The sequence below is a fragment of the Erithacus rubecula genome, assembly GCF_903797595.1.
Source record: "Erithacus rubecula genome assembly, chromosome: Z".
In the NCBI taxonomy this organism is placed as follows: Eukaryota; Metazoa; Chordata; class Aves; order Passeriformes; family Muscicapidae; genus Erithacus; species Erithacus rubecula.
Genome location: NC_136661.1, coordinates 22510641 through 22526395, shown reverse-complemented (window position 1 = coordinate 22526395; position 15755 = coordinate 22510641). Strand labels below are relative to the sequence as shown.

The following is a 15755-nucleotide window of genomic DNA, read 5'->3' as shown; positions in this document are numbered from 1 at the left end:
AAAAATATATGAAGGTGAACAATAGAATGTCACTGCATTACACTTACTTGTAAAATGATTAAAGCAACAGCTTAGCTTGAAAAAAAATATACAAACATGCTGTCACAGAGTTTGTATTTCAGTTTGTTAATAGTGTGACTTTTCAAGTCAGGGTTTCCAGTATCAGTTGGGGAATAGTGTTTAAGCAATGCCAGTGGCATTTAGAAGGAATGCAGAGGTGAATGACTTCCAGAGCTGTGCCAGGGGAAATCTACTCCACACATGAGCATCAACATTTCCATAACCATTTCAACATAACCATGCCCAAGGGCTCTGGCACATTTTAATCTGGAGAAATGCCAGGGAGTTTCAGCAAGTTAACAGCCTATTGTGGGAAAAGTTTTCTTCAATCTACAAAGAATATTTTCATCTGTACCCAACGCGCAGGTATGTATGGAATTCCATGTACCTTCTCTTAAGGCATGTAAGTTCTCTGTGAATGTTTGCCTTACAACAACAAGAACAACAACAACAACAAAATGTTATTCAATTGCAACAATGTTACTACCATAAATTAAGCACATTTTTGTGAACTACCAATTTTCATAACAAAGTTCAAAGAGTTAACTCTTCATGGGTAGTTACCTGGAGATTTTTGGTCTGCATGCTAAGAATGACCCAAAGCATTAAGAATTTTGTTTACATCACAGGCAATAAGATTCTGTGCTGCCCACCTTAAAGGAAGCTGCTATTGTTGTTGCTACTGAATTGTAAAAATAGGAAATTCACATAGACACTCAAACACAAACACAGGTAGCTTTCTTGTTTTTGACCCTGAGCTCTAGAAATTGGATGGATGACATTGCTACAAGCTGGTGCACTGGGAGTGTGAGCTGCATTTTCTGCTGGTTTGCTTCAAGACTGGAACATGAGTTCCCAAGTTCTCATCACACCCTTCAGAGGTCATGAATTAAGTTCTGAGACTCACATCCTGTTCATCTTTCTTGTGAAATGAGCTTATCACCTTTGCTTACTCATTCACATGAGTGAGACAAACCACACTGGGCATGCTAAGCAATTTTCAGTATCAAGGTTCTTTACCTACCAGAGCTATTTATGTACTATACAACAACCTGCTGCTGTAAATAAGTGCCTGAGAGTCTTCAACATCTGAATTTTCTTTGCAGTTCTTCTGTGGTGTAACAAATATTGGTTAAAATGTCATATGCTGGTTGTGGTACAAAACAGAATCTCTCTACTTCAGGTCCTTCCTAATTATATTAATAATATATAATTATATATATGGACTTCCAGTGACTGATGTTTAAGAAGGAGCATTTTATGAATGTTAAATTTTGCAAGTCTCCTAGATTGACTGTGGAAATTCAAACTTTTTTCCTAAGTGAATCAGATTTTTCTAAGTAAATGAAGTAAAAAAATCTAGAAGTTCACTGAATGACTTCTATTATTCAATAAATCAGTGGTCTAGGTCTATTGTAAGTAAGCAAGTCTAATGATTCTCCCAAATGTTGTATTCATTCAGTGAAGTGAAGACATGTTATGAACAAAGTGTGTGATTATGTAATTGAAGGCTTGATTAGAAGGCATACTTAAACCAGGACAAATTAACACAGCATGGAAAATATTAATTATATCAGATTCTGACAGCTTGGCTTTGCAAAGCTGATGTCTTTTTACAGTAGTTTATTAGAACTAATTTATTAGAATAACATTTCTAATTCAAAACACAAAGCATAAAACCTATAAAACAATTTTTGTTCTGTTGTAACACAAAAATATGTATATTCTTTTAAGATTTTGCACAGTTATTTTTGTCTGAATCACCTGCTGCTGCTCATAAACCTTATTTTAAATTATTTGCAACTGTCTGGTAAGGGAAGTTACCATTTGTTCAGTGTATCACACTGCCTTCTCCCTGGCCCTCCCCACCAGCCAAATTACTTCCTGATTTCCCAGAGCCTCTCACTGATTCCCAGTAAAAATTATCTGATTTTTGAAAGGAAAGCTAATCAGCAGCAAGCTTTTGAATTTGTCACTCAACATAATAATTTAAAAAAATAAATTCTGTGGATGGTATTAACACAATTGTTCCTGGTTATGTGGTTTCATTTGATAAGTATCTGGAGATCCAAGATTCAATAGCAGTCAAATTGTCAGTTGTCTTACTAACACATTGGGCTCATTAAATCCTGCAGCAACCATACTGTGCATGCTTCTGCACACCTGTGAATTGGCAACCCTCAGATGCTATCAATCCTTCCCTTTTTAATTAAAATTAAATCTGTATGCTCCCAAAACAGAGATGAACAAATTCATGAAACTCTTGCTGTGTACATAGCTCTACAAGAACTGAAGAACTTGTTTCTCCTTTTCCACTGCTGTGAGAAAAGAGTAGTTTTAGTCAAGCCACTAGCACAGCATTGCAGATCAAAAGAGGACCAGATCTGACTGTTTCTCCTTATCACAACAGTTCACTTTCCTACTCTCCAGCCTGCTGTATTTAAAATCCTCTTCTAAAAATACACATTCCTGAGGCACAACTTTCCTCTATGCTGAGCTCTAGACACTACCATGATTTCCTAGGCCTGATCTTGCTTTTCCATGCTCAGCTGATGCTGTAACCTTTCTGCCACCAAAGTTCAGCAGAAGCAATTTAAATGATTTTCAATCAACCCCCTGAAAATTGGCTAATATTAGTGTCAACAGCTGGGATACTGTGCTCACATTAGATCTCTGTGATCTAATTTTCCACCATGGAACTCCAACACAAGCCAATGTAAAGATGATGCAGCCATGCCCATGGTTCTGTTGGATGCCCCTGGATTGCTATTCCCATTTTTCATCCATGAGAAAAAACAAAGACTTTTAAAGAAAATGCAAGTAATAATACAGATTTCAAAACTTTTCTTTCTCACCACGAGGCAGTATGACTTCTAAGTAGACTTCTTCAGATAAAACTGATCAGCCTGCCCAGCCTTTCACCTTCAGTGAAAGGCTCAATTATTAAAACTCTTCCCTAGCATTGCACTAATCAGAGATGGCAACTGAGTCAACTCAGAGAACACACACTGCAGCACCAGACCAAGAAGGGCCCTGCTGGACCAAGGTTTTGGACAAAGATTTAAATCAGAATATATTAGCTTTGTCTTTGTATTTTTCTATGCACTGGATACAAAAAAAACTTTTCAAATCTTTTTTTGCCAGGGACTGGCAGCATGCCTTGGTACAGTTTGTTACCTATGCTGAGCCTGAAGTTTTTATGTTTACTTAAACTGTTCAGCAGCCACTCTGCTATAAAATCTAACACTGACAACTTATCTGTCAGACACAAAAAGAAAACAGGTATCATGTACACAGCCCTTTTCCTTTTCCCAGTGTAACACCTGCGTACATCAGTGAAATTCACATGTCCTGAAGAGCCCACCAGCCTCTGCCTTGTCTGACATTTTTCCATTTTTTTGTCTACAGTGGAGTCACTCTATATAGAAGGGAGAGAATTAGCAGAATCAGCTAATCACAATTTTACTGAATTTAAAGAAAGCATGGAAATAATTTAACTTAACACTCAGTATCCCACAGCAGCATCCATCAGTGAGACTGACTGAATCTTGTGGTAAGAAAAAACTAAGTAAATATAAAACACAAAATGAATTTAAATAAAATAAAAGACACTCATCCTTTCTTAAGTTATAATATTGGACCCTGTATGTAAAATTGTTACTCAAAAATAAAGTTCACATCTTTAGCCTTGGAAAGCTTCCACACAGTCAAAGGCAGGGTGAATTTTGGATTTGCAGAAGCAAAAGATTAGAGGCTGAAGGATTACAGTAGTACTGGAAGAGAGGGAGCTCTAGATTTTCCTTTGTAAGTCTCACATTCATATGAAAACTGAACTGCTTCAGTATTGCAGATCTCTTCACAGATCACCTTGGGGACACAGAGAGAAGAAAAGCAAACACAAGCACAGAAAAAACCCCTAAAATATTAATGCTTTTACCCAAACCTTGGAAAATCTGGTCAAACTAGTTTTAAATTAGTAGCACAAATCATGTGCAAGGCAGAACTATCAGATTTGAAAAACCCCACAAACCCCAAAGTCAGCCAAAGGCACTACCATTTCCCCCTCCTCACTGCAATCATCCCAGTTACTGATCTTGAGACTTCTCATCTCTGCATCAGCCTCCTTCTGTAGCTGCAGACCTTACTCCAAACATAACTCACCAGTGCCTTGTCTTCTCATCTCTCCCCCTCCTGTCCTGGTTTTTCCCACTGAAAGCTTCTGATCCCAGCTGTCCCTTCACCTCCAGCTCACTGCCATATTTCTTACTTGTTTTAGTCCTACTCCTGCTTCCAGACTCTCTAGCTTCCATTCATCCCACACAAATCAACTTAAAGCCTGAATGTCTTGCTGTTGTCAGTGAAAACAGGCTCAGTGCTCCAAGTGCTTATTCAGATCACTTCAGCCCTGCAGGGAGTTCCTCTTCTCCCCTTTATGATGTGTAGAAACAAATCCCCAGCCACTCACTCTGGCATTTGCTTGGTACTTTTCACTTCACAGAGACCAGGTCCAGATTTTACAAGATGGCAAATTACATTCACTTTGTAAATGCACTTGCTATTTTTGATTCTGTTGTTAACTGCATGACTTGCACAGGACCTCTTGGGTGTCTGACAAGTTTTGTAAGACAAGGTGTACCAAAAAGCACAGAGCACGCATTTTTTCTGGCAGAAGCATGATTCACTGAAAAACCCATTTACAATTTCCCACGCAGATGATCACTCAGTTTTCAACGAGAAGCACTTTAATCATTTTTATGTAAAGAAATGATTCCACCAAGGGAAGAATTTAAAGGAAGAAGCTGTATTACCAAATCCTTCACTTTGATTAAACATCATCTTCACTGTACGACAAGCAGAGCCATCTCCCAGGCAAACTCCACACTGGTCTTCTGTTGCATTGGAATTTATCTCATAATCACAGCCAACAGCCTAGAAGGAAAAACAGTGTCAGAATAAATGCAGCCTCCAGAATGAATTACTGGGAGCTCATCACAGCACTTCTGAGAAGGGGAGTAGTTTATATCCTGTACAGTGTATTACACCAAGGTGAAAAAAACCTCTAACAAATAACCATCACCATGCCACAAAATATACAGTAGTGACCAGCCACATGACACAGAAATGTGCCACCCAAATAGCCTCATTATCTGGGACTGGCCACTCATCTAGGATTTGTGTCTGCTTTCTTATGGCATACAGCCATCCACAGGTGCCCAGGAATACAAGGCATAACAGAACCAAAATCTCTGCTGGATTTTGTGGCCATCTCATAGAACCTCTACTACAGACAATGCCCCTGGCAAAGAGAAACCCTCCAGCAGGCATGAAGTTTTACAACCATGACTCTCCAGCTTGCAGCATAGGGGCATGGGTGAAGATAAAATTAATCAAGTGGGTCAAGTTCTAGGAAAGTCCAATTTTCCAGTTTATGCTTGCTCCAGGAAGAAAGACAGAGAAGAATTTATTCACCCTGAGTCACATAAAAACTTATTCCTTGCCCAACCCAAAAATTCTGTGCTCTGATATCTTTAAATTTCACCAGCATTTTCATTTGGTTTCAGGATTTTTTTTCTGCTTCTCTTCAAAAACAAGCAAGATTGCAGAACACAACTGAATGTCCAACACTTAGTGGTTGTTAATAGTATTTAAGATACCTGGAGGCCTGTGATATAGATAAATAGCCAGAAGTCTGGTAGTATGTAAACATTTTGTCTCAGTTTGAGATAGGCATACAGTATCATAAAGTCACCCTAAGATAGGTTTTCTGTGTTGATTTTTCTCAAAATAAGCTTTCAGGTGCAATACCTGCCAACTTGTCTAACATCCTCTTGATGTATAAAAATCTGATGCATGAACCTCTTTTGATGTTGATCTTATTTTACCTACAGGACATCTCATAAGATCTGCAAGCATCTGACAGGAAAATCCTGTCTATTAGACTATCTAATCTATTAGACTAACCTGCATTAACTAGTATTATTCTATCATTTTCAGCTTAAGAAACACCTGAACATTTGTCTAAGTGGCAATGATTTAGAGAAAATGAAAGGCCTCAAGCTACAGATGTTACCAAACTGCAACATTTTGAAGAAGATTGAAAAAGAAAAGATGCATCTATCACTTACTGCCAATTAATATCCAGCAACTTTCACACAGCTCTGAAAAGTCACAGCCATGTCAAAAGTTTCTGCAGCAGCCTTAGCTTCTCCCTCCTTTCAGTGAAGGGCACTTTCAAAAAATGAAAGGTTTTGTATAGATCCTGACACCAAGGACCACGCTTATGAGCAGTACAGAAGGTTACAGAGATAAGAATATGTTAGCAAGGTGACTAACTTTTTGCCTCCAAGTATGCAGTTATTTGACCAAGGATGGATTTAATCAACTATTCACAATACACAGATACACACTGCTACAAAACAGGATGTTTCTTTATCTTTCCAGGAGCTCAGATCTGTCTCTTCACCAGTTTAACACTTCATAATAATTTAGAGAGGCTGTAGCATTGCTGTTTTGTCAGAGGGAGGCATTCCAGAGTATATCTACCAAACTATTGGTACATCTGTTAATCATCATAGTTTTATTATTTACATCACAGGTTTATTATTAGACCAGGGAAATAATTAGACACTCTGGAGAGTCATGGAAGTTGAAGTTTATTTTTGTATTATGTACATATATACTTGAACAGAAAGGTGGGGAAAGTCTGAAGATGGAACCCTTGTGCTTTGCTATTAGAAAATATGATTGGGGCTTATCTTTTGAACTTGCCTTCAAATTGTATAATTCTTTGCCAAATTGTCGTTTTCTGGTAGAAAATTCCTGTTTTGGAAAAGATTTCTGTCCATCTTTATTTACTATGTATTCTTGTTTGAGAGGCTGCATACAGAATTAATTTGTCTAGTTCACACTGTCAATCACATAGTTTGAAATTAACATCACTGAGTATATTTCCCTTCCAAGTACTGTGTGGTGTAAAAACCTCCAAAGATTTAACTAATTAGTTCCAATTAGAACTGCTGCAGCCCTGGCTCAAACTGAGATGGCAGCACCACAGCATCATCACTTCTCTGCCTTTGGGGTGACAATCAGTGCTTCTGCATGGGCTGTACCTCACCAGCTCAGATCTTTCCCACTTGACCATTTCCTTCAGCAACAGGTCTGTGGCATCAAAATATGGCATTGCTGTGATATGAAAGGAATCCCTTTGTCCCTTCCAATAATAACAGCAGAAGTTTGTATTTCAGTGTTCTGATATATGAAACAGTTTGTATCTGATCAGACATGAGCCTTACCTATACATGCAACATTCCTATACATTCCTGGGGTTTTGGAATACTCCAAAATGAGGCAGGGCAGACAATTTACTCTGCTACAGCAAATAAAGCCTTTGTTTTATTCCCCAGCCCTGGGGTGCTGCTGGTGCTGCCATGACCTTCACATCTAACAGCAGGGCCTCATTCTACAAAGCCATTAAAAACCATCATAAAGCAATATTCTTATGTGTCAGAATAAACAGCATTCATTTACTCTAGATACATTTTCATGAACCTTAATTTCCAGACCATGTTTTCCTTTATCACTCCAGTGAATACCACATTATTTTTGCCATCCATTAGAATAATTTCAAGATGCTTCATTCTTCTTACTTGCTTTCCTCATTATTCTTATTCTTGTGGATGCACTTGCTGCATTTTCTAAACATGCCTCAAACTTTCCAGAAGGTCAATATGACCCATTAATGTGCACCTGCAGTCCAGAACTAGATGATATTTAAGGTCCATTCCAATCTGAGCCATTCTATGACTCTATGATGAATTTGCTAAAGTAATTCTGATGACTAATGCAGGTTATATAACAGGAAAGAGTATCAGCAGCAATTAGGCTCTGATTTTTTTACACACATATGTCCTTGTGCACCCACTGCCCATGAACCATTCTGTGTTACAGGAACCACTGTGTGCCATGGCATGGACAACACAACTTAGCATCACTCCATGCAGCCCTTTGCCATTGTCCCACTCCCCAAGAGCCTTTTTTAATGCATCTGAGATCAGCTTTGTTTCTGGTCACAGCACACAGTGCAAGGCAGATGTAATGACCTGAACTGCCCAGCTGAATTACAGGAAGGAGAAACAATTTATTTCCTGCTGTTCAATGACTAAAGGGAAAACAGCCAGAGATATTGCCCTTTTTCCATTTCCAGAGGGAGAGGCTTTTGTGTCAGATTGGCAGTGGGGGGCAGATACAAAAAGCCCTTGCTGTCACTGAAGAGTATGGCCTGGATGTACTGCCTGAATATCCATTATGTGAATGCTACACTGAACTTTAAGGTCTTCCTTCCTTTTGTCTCCTCCACTAAGTTTTCAAATAAAGAGCTTATGTTTACTTCATGTTGGTCATGACATTGCCTTAAATGGCGAGAAATTGGTCCTGATCTCAGTAATTTATCTTGTAATTGATCTATATGGGTCTGAATCAAATGCCTTTTTGGACTAGAAGCAGGAGGAGAAAGCTGAACCATAGTGAGAAGCAGCAAAGCTACTCCATAAAAATCCAAGCTTTGCAATCTGCTTTTCAGTAAGAGAAAATCATGGTTCCTTCCCCAGTACTACACAGCTGTGCAATTCCCCAGTACAATGTCAATCAATACTGAGAATTACCACAGACAGCAGGCCACAGATTTTCATGGTTGAAGGCCACAGGCTATCACAATTCTGTGGAGATGAATGGCTGCTAGAAACACTGGAGATGCTCCACCCTCAGTATCTGCACATTCCAGTGCAAAGAACACGTAAGCCTTCACTTTCAGGTGATGTGATGGCTTGTACTTAACCAAAAATCCCTTTAATGTATGTATCAGTGCTAAACAACAATGCTCTGGTGGCATTTCACTCATTAACACTGGGGGAACAACTGACTCACCAAGTAAGAATTCAGAGTGTAGTTGTGATGTATAATTTAAGTGCAGGAATATAGGCTATGTGCTTTAAAGGTCTTCTAAATAAAAGTGGGGAAATTACAATTGAAAAATAAGTGCTAAGGAATAGAGTTTAAAAACAAACTAGTCACAGTATAGCTTGATGATTTGAGATTAAGTTATTGACAGATCTTGTCAGAACTCCTGAAAGAACTCATCTGTATTATGTCTACATTGAGAGAGGACCCAGCTATTTTATAGGCTAGGCCTCCAAATTTTAGCTTGTCTTTGAATTGACCAGTTCTAAAAGAATATCATGCTACAACACCTCACTGTAAGCCTTCCTTCAGCACTGATGCAGAGGTAGCACCTCTAAAAAATCAGGAGATATTGGATAAATCAAAACAACCAAGTGAATTAGTGGTCTGTCTGTATTTACTTCTTTATTGAAGATGCACATTGTGGCTTTGTCACCAGCTAGAAAAGCATCCAGTATACCTCATGTAGCTAAAATGAAGTATCTCAATCCAAAATTAGCCATCAGTTCCTCTGATTGCTCTGAATAAATTTATGACAAACTGCAAAATCTCACTGAAATCAGATGAATTACAAAGATGAAATTCTTTATTGGATCTATCTATCTTGTTTTGACATACCCAGTAGGAAAACCATGAACTCGCTTGATAAAAAATAGCTACTCTAGACACCAATCACAGGTGAACAATTTAGACAGTGGGTCTAACATCTTACTAATTTAATTTTTTTTTTCAACTTCAGACCAAAGCAAAGTGTTATTTTAGTACTCAGGACAAATGTGAAATGCTCTTGTGAGATACAGTTCTGAAAACCAGAACAGTGATTTAACACTTGTGAATGTCTTTTCCATATTGTCAGCAGCATGTTGCAATCAAACTACATGAATGATGTACCAGACTAATTATATTAAAGCATTTCTATTATTCTTCATGACCTGCAGTGTATTTATTGTGTTTAGCCAGCTGGACTCAACTACTAGTGAATTAGATGAAGATAGATGAGAAAGCTATGAAAAAGCCTCTCCTCAGGTGTTGTGCTGGGTACTTTAGTCAGATAAAAGCATGCTGTCTTTCATACTGTGTGCTGTTTGGGATTTGCTCTCGTTTTCGGTGTCATGGCTATATTGTCCATTCTGTGATCCTGACTCCAGCTGAATCTGATTGTCAGGAATGTGAAGGATCAGTCACCATGTGCAACACTGACAGCACCTTGGAGGGAATTTCTCAGAAATGCTTTAACTCCAGAGAACTGCTAATGCTGAAATGGATCTGGGCTCTACAAACTGCAATTAGATTAGCTTCCCTTTCACCTCTGATCTCTCAGTTTGGATTAACTGAGTCTTGCAATCCCTAAAATATGTATAAATCTGAACTGCCACAGGCAAGGTTTCAATACAGAAAGCATATAGAAACTAAAATTAATCATAATGATGCCAGTCTAGCTGGGCTGGAAATCAGAAAAAGAATGTTTCACATGGACAGCCTTTCTGAATTTAGTAATTAGTCTCTTCTAAGTGAAGGTCAAAAGCACTGCTATGGTGTGCAACATCTACTGTATGTTTCAATAAGGTAAAGTCATGATTCATTCTGGCTTGAACTGTTCAAAGCCATCATAGTTCAAAGGCACATCCTGGCTCTCAGCAAAGTTAAGCAGGATCTCTTCACTGTGAACTTGGACAGGGTCTTGGTAACTCCCTTTCATAAATGCAAGTCTTGCAAAGAAAGTTTAAAGTACATCTTTTATTACTGCTCTCTGAGGCATTGTCATTCTAATAAAATAAGAAGTTTAAAAAAAGGGCATACTAGTCATCTATTAAAAAGGTGAAGTTTGTATCACTGGAATTCTCTAGGAAAAATAATGTAAAAATGTTAAAAAAAGAATATAATTTGCAAAGGGATGAAGCAGACAACTTCTTAAAGTCAATTCTAGTTGCATTTTTACACAATTAAGTGGCTTGGGGCATATGATAATGCTAATGATAGCTAATGTAGTTTCCACAAGTCCTGCTCTTGTTTCCAAAGATGCTAAATGCAAGAAACCTATCAGGCTTCAAGAGGGTACAGGACACAAACCCTCAAAAAAGAAATAAACCACAGGTGTAAATATAGCCTTTACAAGGATGGTACTAAACTTATTTATAAGAAATTGACTAAAAGCAATGCTAAGACCATGGAGGTTGCAAAATTTACAGAACACTCCTTCAAATGCCATGCAGACACATGCATCATCCTGGAAATCTGCTACCAACACATACAACATGCAAAGACCATTATACTTATTCCTCAATACACAATATTATTCAGACATATACTCTGTGTTTGCCCATTACCTCACTGTACAACATCATTCAATTCAATGTTATAAACTAAAATAATTTTTACTGCCCTCAACTGCAAAGTCTGATCCTACTAAAAGACAGCTCAGAACAGCTACACATGTAAGATTAAACTGAATTTTCATTAAGAAAGCTACAATCCTTTGTGAAAACTTCTCATCAGAAACAGATGTTTTAAAATTATGGGAAAAACCGAGAGGATTTAAAAACATTAAAAGTAATCAGCAGCCAGTCTAACAGATTCATTAAAAAGAGTGGAAATTACTTGTACATCTACTTGGATAGCTTTTTCTGTAAACTTGCTATAAAAATGTGATAAAATGGAGTACTTTGCCTTGATCCCACAAAGAAATGGTTAAGCATTTTCCCATAACTTTTAGGAATTAAATTTTAGAGAAAGAAACATGCAAACATACCCAATACCTTACACATGCCATTAATACAGACATCTCGGCTGTGCCTTCCTTCAAAGCAAGGAGTACCATCAGTGACTGCATCCAGCATCTTCTCTGAGAAATGGCCATCTACTGGGCGACAGTGGAGCTCACAGGGGTTTGCTGAAAGGAAAACAACAACAGTCACTCAGACAACATATCAGTCAGAAACTCAAGTGCAATGCACAGAGTCTTTGCTAAACCATTTTGCCAGAACTGGAAGAATTAGAACTGAGCAGAGCCAGGGTGACACAGGCCTGATAAACAGCACTTGTGGATTTGTGGGAGGCAGATGGGGCTGGTGCCCTCACACAGCAGCCACTCACCCTGCTGAGTGAGGCTGTAAGGAGGCCATCAGCTCTGATGGAGAAAGGGATGGGAAGCCAGCAAATCCAGCTGTTATTAGTGAATGGGTGGGATTGCCAAGGACACTGACAAAAAAGTTTTCCACCAGCTGGTGACTGAGTAATATCAGAGGTAATTTAAACTTTTCATCACTGCTGTCAGCCTCTCTCAGAGAGCAGTCAGCTTCTTGCTTCTGATCTTCTGTGTCATTCATCATTTTCATCTACCTGTTGGCACTTAATAAATAATTTCAAACATTCTTTTTTTCCCTGCTTGACAACTTATGAAATAGGGATAATATTGCAAGTCTGACAGACTCAGGCTATTTTCAGACAGATGTCCCACAGAAGCAACAGGAAAGAGAAAAGCAAAGTTGCAAGAGCAACCAGTGGACTCTGAAACAAGATTTTCTGTGACGGATCAGGGCCCTAATCTATTCCATCTATTCCATAAGAAGAGCCAAACACCAAACCTCCCTGTCTCAAAGACACTGGCCTTTGGGAACAGGAAATTGTGAAACAAAGACAATGACAGAGACAAAAGACATAAGTCTGATAAATAAACTGTGTTCATGGAAGATGAGTTAAAGTTGAAATTAGTGTCAAAGAAAAGACAGACATAATCCCTGTCTTTGTAACACTCTCCGAAAACTCTCCAGTGAAACCAGAACTATCTGACTGAATTAAAAATTGTCCACTATCACAATAATGAAAGGCATCAACAGAAGACTTGTCTTCAGGTTTTGGTCTATTCAAAGACCCCAGTCTCACCCAGCTCTAAAGCAATTTGTTCATGCTCAGCAACCTGAAATGCTTTGCTGAGAAAAGCAGTGGGCCTTAAACCCACCAGTCAGTAGTGACACTTAAAGGCACCATTATTGAATAATTTTAAAACTATCTCCCTTTGTGCTTCAGAGGTGCTGATGCTGAGTGAGTTTTATCCTGTGCCTGACAGGGTAACTGTAAGTTTCCACATCCTGGTTGATGAATTTATTTTTATCTTTTCCTCCTTCGTTGGCTTTGTTTGTGTCATAGAAAGAATTGTGCTTAAAGAAACTTTTGGTAATAAGAGAAGTGCAAACTTCTGATAATGCAAATGAACTAAATAATTTCCAGAAAAAAATTCATCTTTTTGAAGGAGGAAAATTTGCTCTGGTTTGTACAGCACCAAGATACACACAACACCACACAGTGCATAAAGGTGACTACAGGCTGTTCCCCACAAAGCTCTTGCAGCATAAGAACTGAATCCTTCACAGTCTGTGCTTTGGTACTGAGAATCTCATTCATGTAAAAAGAAATACTGCAGAACTGGGAACAAAAACACATTAAAAAAAAACAAAAAAAAAAAAAACCCCAACCAACCAATCGAAAGCAAAAAAATAAACAAAAAGCCCCACAAAACAAAACAGTAAAGGAAATTCAAAACCTTCATGAAGGCTTTTTTCCCCCCTCTTGTCAGTAGAGCTAAAATGTCATCTTAGGTCTGTCACCAATGTTGTGCTTCTGGCTTCTCAGACAAAATTACCTCTGCAAAGTGATGGACCATGGCTATACAACTGGTGGAATTCCAGGTGATATGAATTATGTTTGAGAATACCAGTGGAGATGGAGCTAAAAACTTTTTCAGGCAAGAACATAAAGTTTGTAATCCTCACCAACCCTCAGCACCTCTGTGAAAGCTGCCAGCCATAGCACCCATCAGCTGTTTTGATAAGAGCTGTCATGGAAAGTGATACAAGTGATTTCACTTCTTGCTGCAGAATTATTCTTCTGGCCATGTGATTTAATTGATTCCTTTAGTGCTCTAAATTTTTCTTCACTTTGCCTACTTTCTCACTGTACCATTTTTCTATACAAAGCATAACACATTTATGACAAGGAGAATCCTACAATTCCAGGTGCTCTGTTACCTGCTCAGAATTGCCCTGATAGGCACAGGTTTTACAGAAACCATTTCAGCTTTTGTATTCTTTCTAACAAAATCTGTAGCTCCTCTAAGCAATTTAATTTCAGAAATCACCAAACAAGAAGAAGCAGAAAGTGCTGACATACTCCTGGTATAACTATGATGCTGTAAATTTGTAACTCAGATTCAGTTTATAAAGAAAAATAAATCCCTTACTTAGTAAAAATAAAAAGTTTAAAAAAAAAAAACCAAACAAAACAAACCACAACCTTTCACACTTGCAAATGCTTTCTACATATGAAAGCTTTCCTGTTTTACCCGATTGTGTCAACTGATCTAAAATTGGACTCCCCCACAAATTTTTGCTGTTTTTCTTTCTGTATGTTTTCTATGGAGCCCCTTTGGAAATTATAGAGTATTTATTTCTCCACTCAAAATTCAGTTCTATCTGGTATTTATTTGATTTTTTTCATCTGCAGAAAGACTCATTAGGTCACCACTGAGGAAATTATAGTAGTGCTGTATTTGGCATTCATTACCTAAAATTATTTATTTATCTATCTACCATTATTATTTATTATGGTTGAGCTCAGGGACCTTGGCTCTCTTTTTCTAGGACTGTAAATAAACAGCATCAGAACCAGCCAATGACCTCCAAAAGTCTAATATTTTAAACACAGAACAGATACCAAACTCACACACAAGGAAAACAAATATGTACTCCTTGTTTTCCTTTCTAGAGCAAAACTTGCTTTTCTCAATCTGTGTTTTTCAAAACACAGAATCATAGAATGTTTTGGACTGGAAGAAATCTCAAGGATCATCCAAACCCCTGCCATGGGCAGAGACATTTTCCATTAGACCACCGTGCCCACAGCCCTGTCCAGCCTGGTCTTGAAAACTTCCTGGGATGGGGCACTCACAGCTTCTCTGAGCAACTTGTGCAGTGCCCCACCACCCTCACAGTAAAGACTTTTCTTCCTTATTTCTAATCTAAATCTGCCCTCTGTCAGTTTGAAGCCATTCCCTATGTCCTTCTCTACTAGCCCTTATAAAAAGTCCCTCTCAGTGACTTTCTGACTTCCATGTTGCTCTCCTGTAAACCTTCTTCAGCCTGGCTGCATCCTTCTGCCAGTGTCTTTCTCCTAGCTGGACAAAAGATTTTAGCTGAAGTGCCACCAACACTCAGCAGCCCAGAAAAATTGCAACTTGATTTTTGACATGATCTCCACATCTTACACCTGCTGCTGATTTGACCAGAGACATGATCAATCTCCTAATAAGTAGAAGAAACATGGATGCAATGGAATCCCAGGCCACAGAGCTCTCTTAAGGGCCTGGTGACTTATCTGTAATCAGAATGGGACTGAAGAAGTAAATCAGCAAAACTGAGCAAAAAAATTCTGAAATTTGGGCATGTGATATTTTTCCCCTCTGTATATTATTTAAAAGTTCAGATTCGCCAAGTGTAAACAGAAAAACATGAAGATAAGTAGAAAGGAATATATTTCCTTACCAATTTAAATTTGTTTATCTCACTGCTGATTCCCATGAGTTCACATGCAGGGGGGATCAGCTTAACCTGACTAAGAAGGATGTGATTAATGTGTCTGTCAGAAGAAGATAAGGCTTCAGTATCTTTCCCAACTTCACAAGGAAGAAAAGAGGTGGGCCTCTTCTCTTCAACCCCACATCTCTGCAAGAACTCAGAACTGGATGA

General features: G+C 38.4%; 1 protein-coding gene across 1 annotated transcript in view; it reads right to left on the bottom strand.

The window, feature by feature from the left end:
• The window catches only part of ADAMTS12 (ADAM metallopeptidase with thrombospondin type 1 motif 12), a 143225-nt gene that overhangs the window by 35929 nt on the left and 91541 nt on the right, over positions 1-15755 (bottom strand). Inside the window, exons 13-14 of the mRNA XM_079330281.1 lie at positions 11772-11905; positions 4869-4989 (exon numbers count right to left, since the gene is read on the bottom strand). Of these exons, the coding sequence (XP_079186407.1) occupies positions 4869-4989; positions 11772-11905 (255 nt within the window). The remainder of the gene's footprint in view (positions 1-4868; positions 4990-11771; positions 11906-15755) is intronic.